At 34.4% G+C, this 21,651-nt stretch overlaps 2 protein-coding genes, 1 long non-coding RNA gene and 1 pseudogene across 3 annotated transcripts; 3 read left to right on the top strand and 1 right to left on the bottom strand.

The window, feature by feature from the left end:
- Nucleotides 1-1,011: 1,011 nt before the first annotated feature.
- On the top strand, nt 1,012-4,981 carry LOC112998569 (uncharacterized). The gene is made up of 2 exons (XM_041007179.1): nt 1,012-1,767; nt 4,879-4,981. Exons 1-2 carry the CDS (start codon nt 1,059-1,061, stop codon nt 4,896-4,898), a joined length of 729 nt encoding a protein of 242 aa, XP_040863113.1. The 5' UTR covers nt 1,012-1,058; the 3' UTR covers nt 4,899-4,981.
- Nucleotides 3,099-4,328, top strand: LOC100790056 (uncharacterized). Its single transcript, XM_026124704.2, has 3 exons — nt 3,099-3,422; nt 3,513-3,614; nt 3,713-4,328. Exons 1-3 carry the CDS (start codon nt 3,114-3,116, stop codon nt 4,220-4,222), a joined length of 921 nt encoding a protein of 306 aa, XP_025980489.1. The 5' UTR covers nt 3,099-3,113; the 3' UTR covers nt 4,223-4,328.
- Nucleotides 4,982-7,077: 2,096 nt separating the features above from the next.
- LOC121173129 (uncharacterized) lies at nt 7,078-8,877 on the bottom strand. The gene is made up of 2 exons (XR_005887427.1): nt 8,758-8,877; nt 7,078-7,856 (listed from the first exon to the last, which is right to left on the bottom strand). It is a non-coding gene; the product is annotated as an uncharacterized lncRNA (long non-coding RNA).
- An 11,828-nt stretch (nt 8,878-20,705) lies between these two features.
- On the top strand, nt 20,706-21,444 carry LOC100789528 (probable WRKY transcription factor 53; annotated as a pseudogene).
- The last annotated feature ends 207 nt before the right edge of the window (nt 21,445-21,651 follow it).

The raw sequence follows: 21,651 nt of genomic DNA, 5'->3' as shown, positions 1-21,651 counted from the left end.
AAACATTTTTTCTTTGTTTTTATTCGAAATTTTAATAAATATGTTATATAGAATGATATATGTTGATGATGATGTTGGATGTTATTGAATATATGCATGTTGTTGAATATTCAAATTATTTATGGAATATATATGCATGTTTTTTTATTTTTTAACAAAATAGAATATATGCATGTTGTTGAATATATGCTTTTTAGGTAGATTTGTGGATTATGTGTAGTTATTGTTATACTAGAATGCACAAAAATACATAGCATTTTGTTAATTATTATGGAAAACTGGTTATTTACTAAAACTGTTTTTTTAAAACTTTTTTTTTAATTTAGAGGAAAATCGGTTTTTAAATTTGTGTAGTCAAAAGTCTGATATTTTTTAAAAGTTAAACTGTTTGTTAAATTAAATCGGTTTTTTTATAAATTTAATTTTTTTAAAATTTAAAACTGTTTTTTAAATAAAAATACCACAAAAAAAGGTTTATTGTTGGAAAACAGTTTTTGAAAATAGTGTATTCAAAATCAGTTATTTTTTTAATTAAAACTATGTTAAATTTATTTTGTATAAAAAAATAAAGGTGTTTTTTTAATAAATTGAAAACTATTTTTAAATTAAAACAATTTATAAAAAAAAACAATATACTATAATAATTCTTATTGTTGGAAAAGAAGGGACTTAAAAATAGTGTAGTACAAAATCAGTTTATTTTATAAAATTAAAACTATGTTATAATTAATTTTTGTTAAAATTAAATATGTTTTTTAAAAAATTAAAAACAGTTTTATAATTAAAAAAATTCATAAAAAACCAATATACTAATAAGGCAGTTTATTGGAAATAATAATTATATGTTTGCGCGTAAAATTGTTATATGCGTGTAAAATTGTTATCTGTTGTTTGCGCGTAAAATTTTTTGTTTGCACATAAAGTCATTATTTGCGCGTAAATTTGTTTTTTATTGTTTGCGCGTAAAATTATGTTTGCGCGTAAAATTAGTCTTCTCGATTGAGTAACCCATTTTTTTGACGTGGAATATGTCAATGAAGTTGGTGAAGGTGTAGAAGATGGAGTATTATCAATATTTTCGTAGTTGGATGTATGATAGAACGTTTCCGGGAAGAACAGGACTAAAACCGCATTTTGTGCAAGGAGTTGAAGGATTTATTTCATGGGCATGGGCACAAGAAATTTGTACAACAGAGGGAGGAATTAGATGTCCGTGTCTGAAATGTAAGTGCAGATATATAATTGCCGACCCTGGACATGTGAACCAACACTTAAAGAGAGTTGGTTTTATGCCTGATTATTGGATTTGGATTTATAACGGCGAAAAGTTTCAAAATTTTGGGGTAGAGGTCAATGCACAAGCTTCTACTAGCCATGGTGGAACAAATGTGGAATATAACGAAGAAGAAGGCAACAGAGAACAATTCAACATGATGGATGATATGGTTGCAGATGCTTTAGGGGTTGAATTGTCTTACGGTGATGATGTTGAAGATGATCAAGAGGAACAACTCCCGAATGAGAAGGCGCAAAGATTTTACCAATTGTTGAGTGAATGTAATACACCATTGTATGAAGGGTCTTCGCACTCTAAGCTATCTATGTGTGTGTGGCTTTTAGCTCATAAGTCGAATTATGGTAGTCCTGATGCTGGTGTGGATGATGTTACGAAGATGTTGAAGGCCGCGACTCTGTTTAAAGATAATCTGCCAGCTAGTTATTATGATGCCCAGAGGTTGGTGATGAAGTTGGGATTAGCAGTTAAAAAGATTGATTGTTGCAGAAATGGATGCATGCTGTTTTATGACAATGAGTTTGGGATTAATGATGGAGCATTGGAGGAATGTAAATTTTGTCAAAGTCCGAGGTACAGTGTTCGCAAGCAGAAACGAGTAGCGGTTAAGTCCATGTTTTACTTGCCAATAATACCAAGATTGCAAAGAATGTTTGCCTCGATGAAAACTGCTAGTCAAATGACATGGCATCATTCGAATGGAATTCTCGGAGTGATGCGACACCCTTCTGATGGTGAAGCGTGGAAACACTTTGATCGAGTACATCCTGATTTTGCAGCAGATCCACGGAATGTAAGACTTGGATTATGCTCTGACGGTTTCACTCCATATATACAAGCTTCAGCAAAACCATATTCTTGTTGGCCAGTCGTTGTAACCCCGTACAATCTCCCTCCTGAGATGTGCATGACAAAACCCTACATGTTTTTGAGTTGCATTGTACCAGGACCAGATAACCCCAAAGCAGGCATAGACGTGTTTCTACAACCTTTAATTGATGATTTGAAGAGGTTGTGGGTTGGAGAATGGACATATGATATTTCAAGAAAACAAAATTTTCGAATGAGAGCAGCTTTGATGTGGACCATTAACGACTTTCCCGCATATGGCATGTTGTCTGGTTGGAGTACTCATGGTAGATTTGCATGTCCACATTGTATGGAACATACAAAGGCATTTACTTTGGATAATGGAGGGAAGAGTTCGTGGTTTGACTCTCATCGTAGGTTTTTGCCTCATAATCACCCGTTTAGAAGAAGTAGGAATGGCTTCAAGAAGGATGAGAGAGTATTAGATGGGCCGCCCCCTAAGATTACATCAGAAGAAGTGTGGTTAAGAGTTTGTGATTATCCAAAAGTCACTGATTTTGGCCAAACTGTCCCAATACCCGGATACGGAGTTGACCACAACTGGACTAAAAAGAGTGTATTTTGGGACCTCCCCTATTGGAAAGATAACTTGCTCAGACATAATCTTGATGTAATGCACATTGAGAAGAATGTTTTTGACAATATATTTAACACAGTGATGGATGTCAAAGGCAAAACAAAAGACAATGAAAAGGCAAGAAAAGACTTAGAATTGTATTGTAAAAGAAGGGACTTGGAGTTGAAACCTCAACCGAACGGGAAGTTGTTGAAACCGAAGGCCATATATAGCCTAACTGCCCAAGAAGCCAAATTAGTGTGTAAATGGTTGAAAGATTTGAGAATGCCTGACGGATATTCTTCCAACTTAGCTAGGTGTGCTGATGTCAACACGGGAAGTTTGCACTTTAAATTATAAGCACATTTGTTATATTTATTAGTTTTCTAAAATATGTTAACAAATATGCAGACAAAGTGTACCTGGAACCCAAGGTACTATGACATGATCAGGCGTAATTTTCACATCAGAGCTGCTGCCCGTCTCTCCGACATGCTTAGAAATGCTCGGGTTCGTTATGAGAGGAAGAGAACGAGGCCGCATTGGATTGGGGAGCCGTTGATGGCGCAGTTGGTGGATTACTGGGCCAGTGCCGACTTTAAGGAGAAGTCTGAGAAGGCGAAGAAGAATCGGGCATCGGAGAAGGGAGGCTGCATTCATACTGGAGGTTGTATAAGCAATGCAGAGCATGCCCGCAGATTGGTAAAAATAATAATTCTTTTACTTTTTGTGTGTGGCTATATAATTTAATGTTTTACCAATTAATTAATAATTGTGTTTCTTATCAATTAGGCCAAGAAGCTTGGAAGGGAGCCATATATAAATGAGCTCCATAAGCAAACACATACATACAGTTCTGGTCAGTTTGTCGACGATCGCTCCAGGATATGCCAGGTAGTTGTTACATAAATATATTTTAATTAATTTAAATTGTTTTATAATTTTAGTTAATTTTTATTTGTCTTTAACTATTTTGTTATTATTTATTTTAGGAGGAATATGATAGACAGCTTGCAGAGGCGCTCTCCCGTGGTTGCTCGGTTGATGAGGCGTTGTCACTTCGCACTTGGACTAAAGTTGCCGGTGACAAGTCAAAGGGCAGGTTATATGGTGCCGGCAACTTAGCAGGCAACTACCGCAAGGGCATTGCTGCAACTCTGAAGTTTACCCTGAATGCTGGAGAAGGGTCTTCGAGGCAACCCGAGCTCACTCCTGAAATGAGGGAAATGATACAGAAGTTGACTCAGGAGCAGCTTGCGGTTCAAATGGCAAGCCAAGAGCAGCTTGTGCAGCAACTGCTTCAAAAACAACAAGATTACTTTCAGGAGCAGTTGTCACAATTTAGGCAAGCTCAAGGCTGGCCTACAAGAGAGCAGCAGGGTACAGGGACCTCCCAGCGTAATGCCCAAAATGTGAGAGCGCCGATCTTAGATGATAATCATGACCCGTATGAGGTGTATGGTGAAAACGAGGAGGATGTCGAGACCGAGGAGGAGGATTGATGATGGTGATGCATGTTACTGTTTTAATTATTATGTTTTCGATGTGGTTGTACTATTTGGGAGGCTTTCTACGCTTCCCGGCACAATTTTTATTTGCTTCTTTTATGATACAATGTTTGTAATATTATTAAGTACATTTAATATTTTAGTGTCACGCTTTTATTAATTAAAACGATTTTTGAAACAATTAATTATATTTAAAAAAGCATTTTGAAAAAAAAAACGAATTTTTTATTATTTTAAATGATTTTTATTAATTAAAATGATTTTAAAAACAATTAATTATATTTAAAAAACAATTTTGCAAAAAAAAAGATTTTTTTATTATTTTAAATAATTTTTAAACAATTAATTATATTTCAAAAACAATTTTGAAAAAATAAAACGATTTTTTTAATTATTTTATATAATTTTTATTAATTAAAATGATTTTTAAAACAATTAATTATATTTCAAAAACAATTTTTTAAAAAAAAAACGATTTTTTTAATTATTTTAAATAATTTTTTTTAATTAAAATGATTTTTATTACAATAAATTATTTATTAAATTTTTTTTTTAAAAAAAATATATCCCGTTTCACAGGGGTTTGCCCCTGGCAAAACCCCTGGCACTGTATGATTTGACTTGTGTCAGTACAGCAGCGCGTCAGAAAAGTGTGCAGATGCGTCAGTGAGAAGACAGGGGCTAAGACAGGGATTTTGACAGGGATTTTGCCAGGGATTTTGCCAGGACCAGCCCCTCGTTTTTTTGCCAGGGATGAAATCCCTGGCAAACTGATTTGCGATGGGCGTTTTTCCCAGGGATTCAGCCCCTGGCAAAATCCCTGGCAAACGTCCATTTCCCAGGGCTTTTTGTTCTTTTCCCAGGGAATCCGCCCCTGGCAAACGAGCTTGTTTCTTGTAGAGATACTTCTTCCATTAAAATGCATTACTTTGGCACCCCTAAGCTAACACAATTAAGTGACAATGTTAACTTTACGTGAAATGTCAAAAATAACCCTTTTCATCCTTTTACACTTCTTACCCCAATTTGAATCCCTAATCCCACCCCCTCACCACAAATGCACCACCCCTCCGACCTATTCCTCAATCACAAACCTATTGTTGTTGAGAACAAGCATGAGAGGCCTTCCATCATTGACTTTTGCCACGTCGACAGCGACACTATCGACCTGCTCCAGTGCTCGTTGCTCTGCCAGTCGACGTCGTCATTCTTCAAGCAATGATCGTGGTCGCCTCCTCCTCCTCCTCATTTGGGTTGTGGAAGATGGGAGAGATCCGCAAACCCAAAATTGACGATCTTTCTTCCAACCCCAAAATTGCAGATCTACCAACCTTAAAATCCCAAATCTTCCTTCCTTCCAAGCCCAAAATTGTAGACCTTTCGACCCTTCCTCAATGGAACTTCCCAGGTTGACCCATTTCATCATTTTGCCTCAAATTCACAAGAACATTAGCCTTTTCTAATTACCCTAACTAAATTTTATTGCGAATGGTAGGTGTTGGATCTTGAAATAAAATTGTTAATGCTTCCTACTTTGGCTGTTGTGCGATTTTTGGAAGAAAAAAAAGAAATTGTGATTTTGGTTTCGCAAATTGAAGCTTGAACTATTGTGCGATTTTTGAAGAAAAAAAATTGAAGTTTTGTTGTTGCATATTATATCACTTAATTTACTTGATTAATGCTTGCTGAAATTTTTTGTTTAGGGAACTGAATTGTGTTTTTGATGTAGAATTTTGAGATATGGTTGTGTGTTTAGTTTTTGCAAATTTCATGATTTTTTTTTTCATCTTCTAAGTTGGGAACGGATGAAGGAAGGGGATGGGGTAATATGGGAAGGAAAAAATATAAAACTGTCACATGTCAATCATGTGCCAAATTTTAGTGACAAATCAAACAGCGTTACAGTTGCAAGAGTGGTCCGTGTAAACAGTATGAAATAATTAGAAGGGCTTGTGTAGGATCAAAATAAAAAATGTGGTGATGTAATAAACAAAAAACCTCAAGGAAACAAGTATAATTTACTCTATATAGTTCGATCGATTTAAGTACGCAGCAAACAATACAAATTTTAGTGGGTAATTCTTTTATTGTTCTTTAATAAAATAAAATAAAAATTATGAAATGAAATTAGAGATTACGCATGCACCATCGTGGCAAAGCTTTCGTCTAACATATCTTCCTACCATCCAGCATTTGTCTTACTGCAGCAGTTCTCTTAATTAGTACTATCTTCGTTCCAACATTTATGATTACACATATGTTTTTCTTTTTTCTAGTAATTTTTTAAAATATCTCTTTATCAGTTGTTTTTTTTATTAAATTTTTAAAATTATTTTATAATTTTTAAGTCAATAAATAATAAATTTATAAAATTAATAAGATTACATTCCTTTCTTTCTTGTAATTAAAGATTAGAGAAAATTATTAACAAATTAATTATTTAAGTAAAAAGAGTTAGATGGTGAATCTCAATCATTTTAAGGGTAATATTACTCACTACATTAACTTTCTTAACTCTTGTTAATTAGTTCAAATGTTCTTATAAATAAAGACATAATTAGTATAAGTACTCTAACACGTTTTCTAACATATTGTTTACTATTTATTATTAATTGGAATTTATTAAAAACATTAAAATTGTAATTAAGACTCGTTAAATAATAAAAGTAAAATTGAAATTTTTTTAGAATTTTAAATTAATTTCAGTCAATAACAAAATGTTAATTAAGAAATATATTATTTGACATATATTTCTCTAAATATACTACTATTATTTTGCTTAATGTTATTCAAAGACATAGTAAATATTTAGTTTTGAAGAAATAATGCTAGGGGAACTGCCAAGCAAATTAAACTATATCAGATCGATCTTTATTTATTAACAAGTGGTGATTATAATTACTACAAGCACTCCTTTATTGGTATATACACTGATCAAAGGCGACACATACAGATACTGAGATACACTCAGTTCTATGATTATATGGGTACTGAGAAATTCTTGCATCCTTGGAAGGAACACAGTTAAGAATTTCTCGTAACTTACCTACGCACACGTACATATATATGTATACAAATCACCGATTTAATTATCAAACATTAATCACAAATATATATATATATATATATATATATATATTCAATTCGTCGCCAGGATGCTTGGCATGATTCTTGTGAGTAAATTATCAATGCCCGGGCCCGGGATTAACTTTAATTCCTCCGCCAGGTTGGCCATAACAAGTACGATCTTCCTTATAATTACTATTATGGACGCAATGGTACCTATTATGATCATCAGTGACATGAAATTGGGCAGAGCCATGTTTACCAAAATCCTTGCGAGGGATGTAATGATGATCATTGTTATCATCTGCTGCAGTAACGTCATGGTGGCCTGAGCCAGGTTTACCATAGTCTTTAAGAGGGATTGAATGATGATCATTATTCTCGCTGCTAACTTGTTTGTTTTTTCCATGCATTTTGACCTCTATGTTTCTCCATCTATCTGAACCCGTACAACAGCAAAATGCTAGCATCAAAACGAATGCAATTGCCCCAAACCTCATTCTGACACTGGTGATCGATACCACCTTCACGTACCTTCCTCTGACTCTTCTTTATATAGGAACTGGATTTAGTTTATTAGCCAGAAATGCAAAATGTCATCAGAGAGGAGAAGAACTCATAGTATGCATGCCTTTCTATTTTCTAACAACAACCATATTATTATAAGTAATGGAATGCAATATCCATCTGAGGGATCAAGGAATTATATGTAAGGGAAAAAAGTGAACAAAGTTTGAATTTAATACTAAAATATAATCAAAGTGTAAGAATTTTTAACTTATCTTTCATCATTAAAAATCATATATATATATATATATATATATGATTTTTATTAGATAATTTTAAATCATCACACCTTTCATAGTTTTAACCAATCTCGGTGTGACATGTATTTAAATTTTTAAATCCAAGATAAAAGAATTAATAACACGATTGTATTATATAAAGATGGATTGAAATCATAAATAATGTAGTAATTTAAAATCACCTAATAATTTTTATATATAAGGATAGATTTATTAACTTACACAAGTATATACAAGACGGCATCAATCGAAGGTGGTACGCGAAGGTGATATCTATATTCTTATTGTTGTATAAAGAATAACACATTCCACCTTCACGTGAGTAATCGTATGTTATAAGATGTATTATGATATTGCAACAAATTTTTACACTATGAAAGCTTTTTATTTAAATTCGTTAAAATTATTGAATGACAAATAAAAATAAGTGCGATTCATATCAATATTATGTGTTCGGTGTTCCATCTAAGTATACATACTGAGAGAAAGAAAAAAAAATTATATACTAATAGAATAAAATATTTTTACACAGTTATTTAATAACAAATAATCATATATATATATATAGTTAGTGATTAAATAGCAGTTCAAATCTACTTTACGTTTATCCATTAAACTCTATATACATATATTAGAATAATTATTAAAGTATCTTACCCCACTCCATTCGTTCCAGAAGTTATTGATCTATATAGGATTATTAAAAGGAGAGGGAAGAGGGTGTGTAGTGTGTAACTCACCAGATGTAACTTGGATGCTATAGATTCCAGTATGGAGAAGAAAGAAGAGGCTCTAGCTGCTTTTATAGGGGCACGAGAAGGCTATACATATATGGCTAATGAAATGGGGATTTGGGAAGTCAACTTGCAATACTAAAATGGTGGGGTTGTGAGTTGTCACCAAATAAGGCAAGCTTAAGTGCGATGCCCATTATATATAAATGATGAACGTTCTGTCCGAATTTAAATGTGGACAAAATAGGATAATTCCACCTGATTCAGAGGTATTGGTTATGTTGATTTATGTCAAAATTAATGATTCGGCATCGTTAATTCCTTCTTATTTTTAAAATTAGTACCAGCGGTTGCAACTTGGCTGTGTGTTTGGAAAAGACTACATAGAAATCATTTTGAGGATTGCCTCCTGATTTGAAAATTAAAGTTCGAATTTCAACCCAAATCTTCTTTTTTATTCACTTCAATTAATTCCTTTATACAGATTCCGTGTTTGCCGGTTCTTGTATATCTTTGTGTTTCTAGTAATTTACAAAGAAAAGTTAATGTTTTCATCATTGATTCAATTGAAAAAAATGATAGTGCATAAAACCTATTTCATAACTGGAAAGATATGTAAAGATCAATGGATGGTGGTAGTAGTGGCACCAAAAGAATTATATCACATCATATACATTTCCAAATTTGTGAAGTATATATCTTTTATTACATAGGTGGATCAAACAGCAACCAAACTTGCACCGTTGAGCTAGGTGTTGCAATGTTATGGGAGTTTAAGCATGCAATGTTTTCTCTTTGAAAATTCTTATTTATTGCGAATATTTTCATACGAAAAGAGATGTCTAGTTTTCAAGCATCAACAATCAGTGTTAATGAACTAGAGCCATATGCTCGATCCATTTATGTATCTGAACTAGTTAGGCAATTGATTTGGTCAGAACAAGCCAACTAACCCGACAATTGGCGTATAGGTGGGTGTCCCTAAAAAAATTGTCTTCGTCTAGAATTAAAACTAGGTTCCAAAGGTGATAAACTCTTGAATTATTTGATTTTTCCTATTATTTTGTAAGGCGATTTAAGCTATTTATCTTGAATTTTAATTTAGTCTGTCCATAAGAAAATGAAATGTAAAATAATAGAGGAGAAGAAGTTATCTATTTTTTTCTTTTAAATTTGATTAAGATTTTCGTTTAATTAGTTTCTTATATTTTGACATTTTTTACTTTTGATAATAAAGAAGAGAAACAGAAGTTCTAATGGATAAAAAACAGACCAAAAGAGAAATACAAAACAAATAAAAATTAAGCCTTTGACAATCCAACCTTGAATTAGACATCCAACCCATACATGAAAAGATGAAAAAAGGTGAATTAGGAATCTTTGACAATCACTTTGGTGGACAGTTGTCATCTGACTCATCTCTTTCTAGGAGCTCTACAAGCATGAGAATTCACATTTCTTCAAGAATCCATATTGCATTTCTTTCTCACTTCTCCTGCTTTCAAATCTTTTTGTCTATTTTAAATTCACATTTTAACTTGGTATAGCCACTCACTCTTTATATAAAAAATTACATATTATTTAAATAAACAAATTTAAATGAATAGTTAAAATATTTTTTTAATCATAATAAAATAAATAAATAAATAATGATTATCATTTGAACTATATATAAAACAGCATTATATAATAAAGCGTATCAATTGTAACGATAAACAAGTGCTAAAAGTTAAAATAAAACTTAATATGCACATTAATAACATTTAATATTAAATTTATCATTTATGATTATATTAATTTAAAATAGTAAAAACAAATAAATTGACCTACAAGATAGCCTAGTCCATCACTGATCAAGCAGGGTTAGGCCAAAATGACTTTAAGCTTGAATTTTACAGTTCAATCCAATTTATTTATCTGATTAACCAGGTTAACTCATCGGTTTAGGTTCATTTTGATACCTTTACCAATAGTAACAAATCTAGAGCATTTGAAGCTTTCAAAAGTTACAAATCACTAATCTTGAAAGAAGTATTAAGTCTAATTAAAGTTCTTGATAAAGACTGTAGCAGAAAATATATCTCACAAAAATTTGCAAAACGGTGAGACGACCCATAGTATCAAGAGATAAAAACTTACTATATATTTGGATTTTTGTTTGAAATCCTCTAAAGGAAAGTTTGCACGTTCCAAAGCAATAAACGAAGAAGTAATTCCTTTGTTACTTCGGTGAAACTTAGGTTACCTTGAATGTAACTCTTTCTCAAACACATCCTTAACACTTCAACAAAATGGAGTTTGGCAAGGAGTGATAATATTTCAATAACATTCTACCCTGAAGTAGCTAGTTCATTAGAACGTTCACATATGTTTTGAATATATGTCCTACACCTTTTGTTCAAAATATTCCACGAGTGTGGACAAAAGCTAAATGCAGATAATTTCATAATTTTTGGGTGTATTGCTTATGTCCACATTTCACAATCCACGAGTGTGTGTACAATTTATACATATTTCACTATATACACATCATAGGCCTGTAGCTGCACAGGCTCTGAGTACCTTTTATTTAATTTATAGACCTGAATGAACCATATCGGGTCTTCTGCCTCAAACAAGAACATACTCTATAACAACATAAAATTTTATCAATATCCACTTCCATTCCCAATTTTATCAGCACCATCATTGTTGTTGAAGTCCTGCCTGGGGATGTAATGATGATTATTCACACTGCGTCCACCATACGCAAAACCCGGGTTGTGGTTTTCATTTTCATGGTTTGGAAACTTCTCGTTCCTTACATTCATTTGATCCTTGAAGGTCTTCTTGTCTCTGCCCATGCACATTGATACGCTCAACATCAAAAGGAGTATCACCCCAAAGGTTGCAGGCCTCATTATCTTCTTGCTTTGCCTACAAAATCAAGATATGAAAACATTATATAAATCATCTTGTAGAGAAAAAAAATCTCGATAATAAAATTCTAGGTATATTCTTACCTTTCTAGCTAGGGTGATACACTAAAAATTGTTTGAAAAGATTAACGAGGAAGCTAGAAGAAATTAAGCTACTTATATACAGGAACAACCTAGAGTTTGAGTTATGCGGTTAATATTAAATACGTATATATATTTAGAATCCCCACTTAACGAGGCAAGATTAAGTGGGATGCCCAAACTATGATCAAAGAATTATTTTTCTATGACAAATAAAACCATGGAGGTGTCATAATTATATTGGAAGGGCCATTAATAGGAAACCTGCAAATTAGATGATGGAATCACATAAACCAGCATCCAAAGTCAACCGAGCACAATGTGGTGCAATTAACATCTATCAGTTGGTTAGTGGTGTGATTAATATTAATAGGAAAATACTACCCAATATTCTAAGAACATTACTTTCATTTTTTATGTTTTCTTATGATTTACATAATAATTTTTTCTTTTAGTTGTTTAACTAATTTCCTTACAAATAACCATTAATATATATAACATATTAATTGTATATAAGTTTAAAACACTTATATCCATCTTCAAAGTTAATTACAAACTCCTAGATCTTTTAATTCATAACTAGTTAGTCTAATAATATGTGGCTTGCACATGTATTAATGTTATGATTTACATTTTTTAAAATATATAAAATTTTAGGAAAAAGAGTGATATACTTTTCTACCGCCATATTGTTCATGTTTTGTTGATAAAATTTGTAATCTTTGGAAATTTCAAATACTATAATGTCGTCTATTTAATTAAACCAATCGATATATATATATATATATATATATATATATATATATCAGAAGTAAAACTGATAGAATTATAACCAATCCGTCCACCAAATTTAATCAATCAATTAATTTAACTTTTTATATATTGTGCTATCTCAACCTTATCACCAAGGAAAAGTCCTATAGTCACACTTTTTTTTTTTTGTATCACAATGCAATATTATTGGCACAGAACGGTTATATTGCGCGTGAAAAAGTGAATATAGAAGAGATTAAGACAGAAATAGAATTAGTTAAAACATTAATTTGAAAAATAAAAGACCTTATCAAACAATATTTTAAGCTTTTTTTACAGCATATTTTAAGCCATTTAATGTATATAAAGATAGGTACTTTCAAGTATATAGTATAAAAACTAATTAATTATATACTAAGATTTAGCATATCTTTGAAGGTATTACTTTAAAAACTCGATCTCGTCAATTTGTAGAAATTTACATACTTTTATATTTATAGTCAAAATGATAACAGTGAAGAGGGAATATAATAGTAACGAAATGTCTATCAATGAGTTATATTACTTGATCTCACACCATGATCCGATACATTTATCAATTAAAGTTTAACTTATAAATATACACGCACATATGAACAGCGTATCAAGTGAGGGAATTGTATATATAAAAATTAAAGGTGAGAAAAATAAATCTTATAAACATTACAAACACAAATGAATAATAATTATTAAAATTTATTTAATGATTATAAAACTACATTATTCTTTAATTTTAACCCCTTGTGATCATGATTTAAATTTTCTCACGCTGTAAAAAAAAAAATTCTTTTCTCACTTCCCTTTTACTTGATATAATAACAAAATGAATGTATTTGATATGTATCTAGGGATTTGTTAATACGCACAAATCCTTTTTTTAATTAATGTGAAATTACATATTTTTTCTTGTTCTACTTTTTTTTAATTAAAGATCACAAGTATTTTTTTAACTTATTGAATCAAAGATTAATCTGTTTGTGATCACGAGTATTTTTCTCTCGTTCTCCATGCCTTTCTTTCTTGCCAATCAGTTGATAAGGAGAGATATTGACTTGGAAAATACTTTCTTGTTGAATTTCTACTCTTGAGCATTTCTCCCATTGTTGTTGTGTTCTCTCCTCACCCTTTTCTTCTTTTTATTCTGAATCATACTCTTTTATAAGACTTTCCTCATGAGCTTTAACTTGTACAAAGTTTTCTTCCCTTATGACTAAAAAGGGTTATTCAACCATTTCTTTTGCTAGCTTACCAACTTGAATCTCCAAATTTTGAATTGTGTGTTGATTGACTTTGAAGTTAGCTTCAGATGTTTCCATGAATTGCATCAATACATTCTCAAGATTAGAAAGTTTTTCTTCTTCATATTGATTGTAAGGATGTAACTCTTACTCCCACCAAGAATTTTCCATGGAGTAAAGATGACAACTATCATTGAAATGCTCTCCTCCACAAAAATCATAATTTACCAGTTGTGGGTGACTGACCTCAAATTGAATGATTTCAACATACTCAGACAACCTCTTTAATTGGTTACTAAGAAACCTTCAATGTCTGAGCATACCACTCAAAATATCTTCCATAGATCAAGTTTTTCCAAGGTTCCACCCTGTAAGCATAAACTCACAAGAAAAAGATACTCTTTTTTTTTATCATTTAAATTTGAAAAATTAAGGAAATATAACAATTAAAAATAGAATATCTCAAATACTAAGTGTAAAGCACAAAGTTTCCGACAACAGCGCCAAAAACTTGTTGATGGATTGACAAGTGCACCAATTCGTCCCAAGTAGTAAAGTTAAAACAGAAGTTCGAGTATCGAATCCACATAGACTTTGTTTGTACTTAGGTAGATGAATATTTTATTAATAAAAGAGGTTAAATAAAATTTATTTAAATATTTTATTAATAAAAGAGGTTAAATAAAATTGATTTAAAAAGGTTATGAGAAAATAATTTAAATTGGAAGAAAATTAAATCAAACAAAAGGAAAAATTAAACAAGAATTTAAATTAGTTAATTAAAAATAAAAAAGATGAGAAAATCCAATGCTATTGTAGAAGGAAATTCAAAGATGAGAATGTTGAAAACTTAGCCTACTAGAACTACTCTTTGATGTAATGTTACTGATTTTTCCCTATTTATAATTATTCCAATTTACAATTGCATCTATTAGTATACTTTAACTTTGGTCCCCCGCATGAAAGAGTCAAATTTATCTATTTTCTCTCTCAAATCTCTTTGCAGAGATAAAATAGTAAATTGCATTAAGAATAAAGATGTATAACAGGCTAAACAAATATCAACTTATCCCTAGTGATGACTTTATTTATATACCATTTCCCAGTTCTATTAGAAAATAATGTTTCCCAATATTACCCCAAAAACTTACCATGCAAATGAAAGTTTAGCCTCGTATTGTCATGAAGGTTTTACAATTGCAAGAGGAAAATATTTAGTGAAAGAGGAAAAGATAAGAAAGGGAATCAGGGGAAGGAATGACTCCCAATGTTTGCTTCTCCTTCTTCTAACCTTTGTCTTCTATAAGAAATTGTATTTCCTTATAATTTCTATGTGTCTTTTCCTTCTTCTCTTTTCTTCTTTTATAAGTGCAGATTAGCAGACTTTTTGCACTAAGCCCGCTTTTACTTTCCTGAATTAGCTTGTTTATCTTAATTAGTCATGTTTTCCTTAATTAGTTTTGCTTTTCTTAATTATTCCTGCTTTCCTGAATTATCATGTTTTTTTGGGCTTTATTTTACTCAGTAAGTATCACAAATTCATCACTTTTAATATTCTCTACACAAAAACTTAAATGATGTTAAGTTAACAATTATTTTCTCAAAACGAAAAAATTAAAAATTCCTATATGATTTAACCCTAAAATATACTTATAATTATTAAGGATATTAAAGTGAATTGATGTTTAATTTCAAAAATTAAAAAAAATAGATTCTCTTTTGTCCCACTCATTTCTCTCTCCCTTTTCATCACTTTCCCTTCTTCCATTGTTGAATGTCCAAACCAAATAACCCACCACCTCGCACTCAACTTGAGCCAGGGGCGTACAACCTTCAACCCAGAAGCGCATTCAAACCCCAACAACAACTCAGATTCCGACAAGAACTTCCTTGGTGTAGGACTTTAATTTGCATATTGAACTATGAACTTGTATTGTCTAGGACCCGCAAAATACACGTGGCATCCTACATGGCTCTATGAGACACGTGTCAACCCTCCACATCAGCCCTGCTACAGGAGCACGGACGGTCGACCCTTAGTAGCCGGAGTCCCCAACAAACAGGTTATGTCTAACCTATTAATATTCAAATGTATTTGAATATCTCATCTATTGGCAGGTAATTAATTATCTATAACGCCACACATTATCTACAAGGTATGATTATCGTCTACCTTTTATCTATAAGCAAATGTTTATCTCTAACATTATCTATAAGCTCTCGACTATTACCTATAAGCCGAGAATTATCAGCAAATGCTACAACAACCCCTACAAACAAAGACCAACAATCACACTCAACTATTATAAATACAAGTTCCATCGAATCCTTCTACAAGATCCCATCACACACTCAGCACACGAGCAACAAGCTTGTGCCCCTCCTCTCTCTCTCTCTCGCTTACTTGAGCTTTACTTAGGCATATACTTGCTTTATTCTCCTAACTCATATTCTTACTTGAGCATCAGAGTCCTTTGTTTTGCAGGTCCCCCCTCCTGTCAAAGGTACCTTTCCAAGCCGATGTGTGGAGTTCGGGACCCCACTCAACCACGTCAACCCTGACATGTCACGGTTCTAGATTTTGGTAAGAACATTTGGCGCCCACCATGGGGCAATGCTAAAACCTACCCCACGACCTCTCGTCAACCATCTTTCATTCATCTATGGTTAGCACTCGGTCTGACCTCTAACGCGAGACCCCCCTTGCAGACTCCCATCCTCATTCGGTAGCTATGACAAACACAGATTCTATGTCATGTCTTCCCTACGTCCCTCAAGGGGGCAATGTTAACCTGGTATGGTGGACTCCCACTTAGGTCCATAGACAGCTTCAACACCCTCGTCGAATGATTCAATGCACAGTACGCCACCAGCATGTCTCACTGCATGACCTCGGTCGCCTTGGCCAGTCTGTAACAAGCAGACGACGAGTCCCTCAGAAAATTCATGGACAGATTTGGGCATACAGTCGTCTAGATCTGATATCTTAACCCCAAGGTAGCATTGCATTCCAAGCTCCCGCACTATGCCCCGGCAAGTTCGTAGACAGTCTGCGCAAAAAACCACCAGATAGCATGGACGAGCTGAGTGAGGGAGCCAAGGGCTACATCCAGTTGGAAGAAATGTCCAAATTCAAGAATAAAGTTCGACAAACCGGACATAAGCTCGAAAAGCACAAAGCAAACATCAAGGCCGACTTGCACAAGTCGGACAAGAGGCATATGCCAGACAAGCACCAGCCTCTCTCCAAAGGGCCCAGGTACGAGCATTACACACCCCTAACAAAAAATTGCACCACAATTTTGGAGGAAGCTTTCAACCTAGAGGTACCCATCTGGCTACCCCAGACAAAACCTCCCAGGCCGGGGTCAGACACAACCAAATACTATAGATATCATCGGGGTATTGGTCATAATACCAAAGACTGTTGGGCTCTGAAGGACAAGATAGAAAAACTTATACAGGTTGGGTACTTAGCTCAATTTGTTAACAGACCAGACAGTCACCAAGCAAGAGCAAGACCCAGAGGACATAAAAAAAAGTAGCACAGGAACCAAGAAGCAGACAAAAGAAGAGCCGAAGATCAAGGCAGATAAAGACACTAATAACAACGGCGTGAGCGACAACCTCCACAAGAATGAGAACCCGCCCAACAAATCAGAGGTGTAATCAACACCATTGCAGGAGGATTTTCATTTGGGGAACAATCCAACTAGTCTCGAAAACGTTATCTGCACGCCATCTGGGACATCGACATTAACTTTGTCGACACACCCCTACACCGAAGTCTCCCTCCTATCACTTTCACGGATAGGGACTTCAAGGGGATCAACCCCATCAAGGAAGATGACCCTTTGGTTGTCTCCATCATCATAACGAACTTCATGGTGTCCAGGGTCCTAATCGACTAGGACAGTTCCACTGATATCCTCTACTGGAAAACCTTCAAGAGAGTCGAGGTCTACCCCGACACTGTCCACCCTCATGTCGGTCTACTCTTCGTGTGCGAGAGAGTTGACACTAGAGGCTATGTGGACTTGATGACCACCTTCGGTCAGGGAAAGCTCTCCAAGAGCTTTAACATTAGATATCTACTAGTTAATGCAGACACATTATACTTTGTCTTAGTCGGCAAAAGGACACTTAACGAGCTTGGAACCATAGTCTCCATGCCACATTTGAAAATGAAATTCCCTACACTGACAATGGAGATTGTAACCGTTAAGGCTGACCAAAAGTAAGCATAAGAGTGTTGTGTAGAGAGCCTGAAAGTAGCACCATATCCTGCCATCTAGGAGTCTGCCATGCCTCACCCCACAATGGTTGAAGGCACTCAAGTAATGATCGTGAACGAATGGTCTCAAATTTGAGCCCTGACCGTCTACCAACCCAACTTGGACAGTGAGTTTGACATAGATCCGCAAGACGACACCTCCGACAGAGGCCCAAAACCCATTAAAAAACTTGTCAGCTACAACTCAAACCTAAACCCGGGCAGTGCACGTAGCTCAGTAAGGACCTCACCAGTCACGAGCACTGGTGCATCATCGACATGTTACGCAGAAATGTGGATTTATTTGCCTTACATCCATCTGACATGCCAGGAATCCATCCCGACATAATCTGCCACAAACTTGCTATATACCCCAAGGCCAAACCAATATCACAAAAGAAAAGGAAGATGGGAGAAGAATGGTGTAAAAGTTTCATAGAAGAAGTCGACAAGTTCCTTCAGGCAAACTTTATCAGAGAAGTCAGGTTTTCTACCTAGCTCACCAATGTTGTCATGGTTAAAAAGGCCAATGGAAAATGGCGAATGTGCACCGACTACACTAATCTAAATAGATAATGCGCCAAAGACGCATACCCTCTGCCCAACATCGATAGGCTAGTCGATGGAACGTCTGGGTTCCAAGTGCTAAGCTTCCTGGAAGCCTATTTTGGATATAACTAGACCAGGATTCATCCTCCGGACGAGGAGAATACGAAATTTATCACTGAAGATGCCAAATTTTGCTACAGGGTCATGCTTTTCGGCCTTAAAAATGCAGGCGCGACATACCAATGACTGATGGAATGAGTCTTTAAACATTAGATCGGACGAAACGTTAAGGTATATGTGGATGACGTGGTCGTCAACTCTCAAAGCATACCCCAACATGTGGCGGACCTGAAAGAAGTCTTCGGGGAACTTCGCAAATATGACATGCTCCTCAACCTTAAAAAATGTACTTTTGGGGTAGGCGAAGGAAAGTTCTCCGTTGCGAGTGAAGGAAAATTGTGCGGCACTGGTGTCGGGACATTAACAACTCAGAAGAGAAGACATATATCCACCCAATGATTATGAGTAAGAGAAGAAATATAAAAATGAGAAGACTATTTTTTCAAAAAGAATTTACAAAACCTTTTATGCTATTGCAAAAGCGGAAGCAGAATCGGCACGGTGGGCGAAAGCGAAAGCTGTGGAAACCCTAATTGACAGGAGGTGGGGGAAAATAGAAGCCCCCGTGACAGCAAAGGGTATGATGCCAACAACAAATTCAAACACCCCAACAGCACATGCAAAGACGGTATCTAAAATGACGATGACGCCTGTGACGGAACCATCCCTTGCTATGTCTGCTATTATGGTTGTTGTTCTTGCTGAGGCTATGGTTGAGGTTGAACATGAGGCAGTGACGGTGGCGGTGGTGATGGTGATGGCAATGGCGCTGGCGATGGGGAGTGAGTAGAGAGGGAGACACTCAGAAAAAATAAAAGAGGAGACAACCGGCGTAGTTGTGTGTGTGTGTGTGAGACAACCGGCATAGTTGTGTAGTTGTGTGTGTGTGTGTGTGTGTGTGTGTGTGTGTGTGTGTTTTCATAATCAAAATAATAACCAATAAACAAATTAAACAAACTTGTGTGTGTGTGTGTGTGTGTGTGTGTGTGTTTTCATAATCAAAATAATAACCAATAAACAAATTAAACAAACTTGTGTGTGTGTGTGTGTGTGTGTGTGTGTGTGTGTGTTTTCATAATCAAAATGTGTGTTTTCATAATCAAAATAATAATTAAACCAATAAACAAATTAAACAAACTAGGAACTCAACCACATTTGGGGAACTTGAGTTTTTATCAATTTAAAGTTATTTTCCATAATATTATTTATAACATTGACCTTCTAAATAAGCCTTTTTTATAGCAATAATGAAAAGGGTGTTAGCTGAACTTGAGTTTATTATATCTTTCCCACATGCTAATACACAAAGTAAAAACCAGAATATAATGAAAAGTCAGAATTGAAAAAAAAAAATTAAAGTCAATAACCAAAAGATAACACTTGTTCTAGAAGACGATATAAAGAGAGAAAGATGGGTGAAAAAACAAAACAGTAACGGGATCAAAGTGACAACGCACAATGACTAATGGAGATTCAAAATTCTTTGGTCTGTGCTCTGACCTTCAAATATCAATATCCTGTTACATCCATTACCAGATTAGGACCAATCATTTATCACTGTCACACACACTTACGTGGGCTGGTCTTGGTCAGCATTCCATTCTAGCTTACTTACAAAATACTAGTCTTAGTCTCAGTCAAAATTTGACTTATTTGCAACTTAAAATTAATCTCCAAATATAGATAGATGCATTAAGCATTAAATAGAAATCCATCATTTATTGCATTCAACCCAAACATTGCTCTCACTAGCCTTTTGCCCAAATCAACTTAAACTTAAAACCTTGTTTTGCCTCCTTCCACTATATTATACCATTTATATCCTTCTACCTAGTAAGAAGCAGCTAGTTTTAGAAAGAAAAAAAGTGTGATTGCTCTTTGGCACAATAAGATAGCACGAATGGAAAGTGATAGGAGTTTGGAGCAGAATACACTCATGAGTGAACTAATTTAGGGGTTAGAGATAGCAAGAAAGTTGAAGGAAGACTTGAGTTCAGCCTCCTTTGTTGACACTAGGGACTCACTACTGCAGAGGATATTATCCTGTTATGGCAATGCTTTACTTCTTCTAAGATGGAATGAATCAATGTCCACGCAACAACCAACTAGAACTTCCTCACCATTGAGGGAAGGCGCTCAAGATCATCAGCAACTTAAACATAATTCAAAGAAAAGGTAAACTTTACTAAGAGGCTTTTAGTAGCACGCAGAAGTCAACTTATTATCAAGCAATAACTACATGAGTATTCAGTTATATGTATTTATACTAACACTGGTGGCAATTTAATTTTGTTTCAGAAAGATGATGCCAAAATGGACGAAACATATTAGAGTGAAGATCGAGAACGACGTTGAAGGGCCCCTCGAAGATGGTTACAACTGGAGAAAATATGGACAAAAAGACATCCTTAGTGCAAAATATCCCAGGTGACGGAATATGTAATTTTTAAAAATTTGTCACTAAAGAGAAGAATTAGTTAATAATGGATTGAATTGTTACATGTTGCAGAAGCTATTATAGGTGCACCTTCCAGAAAAATAAGGGGTGACTGGCCACGAAGAAAGTGCAGAGATCAGAAGAAGAGCACAATTTTGCTAAGAAAGTTTTATTGCACAAACACACCGCTAAGGGTAGCTGAAGTGTGAAGCAGTGAATTCATAGTGAGAAGCAGTGAATCCATCAGCATTTTCAGTTTGTTTTAACTCAAAACAAAAACATAAAAATAGAAATTCTAGAACAATGGATACCTGTGTGAGGGCTTGATAGAGGACGCACGAATAAGGCGAAGAGGACATGGGAATGAGAGGGTCTGAGGCTGCAACAGCGACATCAGCGCCACGAAGTC

This window comes from Glycine max, chromosome 12, assembly GCF_000004515.6.
Source record: "Glycine max cultivar Williams 82 chromosome 12, Glycine_max_v4.0, whole genome shotgun sequence".
In the NCBI taxonomy this organism is placed as follows: domain Eukaryota; kingdom Viridiplantae; phylum Streptophyta; class Magnoliopsida; order Fabales; family Fabaceae; genus Glycine; species Glycine max.
Note: the sequence above shows the minus strand (reverse complement) of the source record. Positions and strands in the feature narration are given on the sequence as shown.

Coding starts and splice junctions, on each gene's coding strand:
- LOC100790056 (XM_026124704.2), top strand. CDS start 3,114: ATGTTAACAAATATGCAGACAAAGTGTACCTGGAACCCAAGGTACTAT. Junction 3,423..3,512: donor CAGAGCATGCCCGCAGATTG/GTAAAAATAATA, acceptor CTTATCAATTAG/GCCAAGAAGCTTGGAAGGGA. Junction 3,615..3,712: donor ATCGCTCCAGGATATGCCAG/GTAGTTGTTACA, acceptor TATTTATTTTAG/GAGGAATATGATAGACAGCT.
- LOC112998569 (XM_041007179.1), top strand. CDS start 1,059: ATGGAGTATTATCAATATTTTCGTAGTTGGATGTATGATAGAACGTTT. Junction 1,768..4,878: donor GTTGGGATTAGCAGTTAAAA/AGATTGATTGTT, acceptor CGCGTCAGAAAA/GTGTGCAGATGCGTCAGTGA.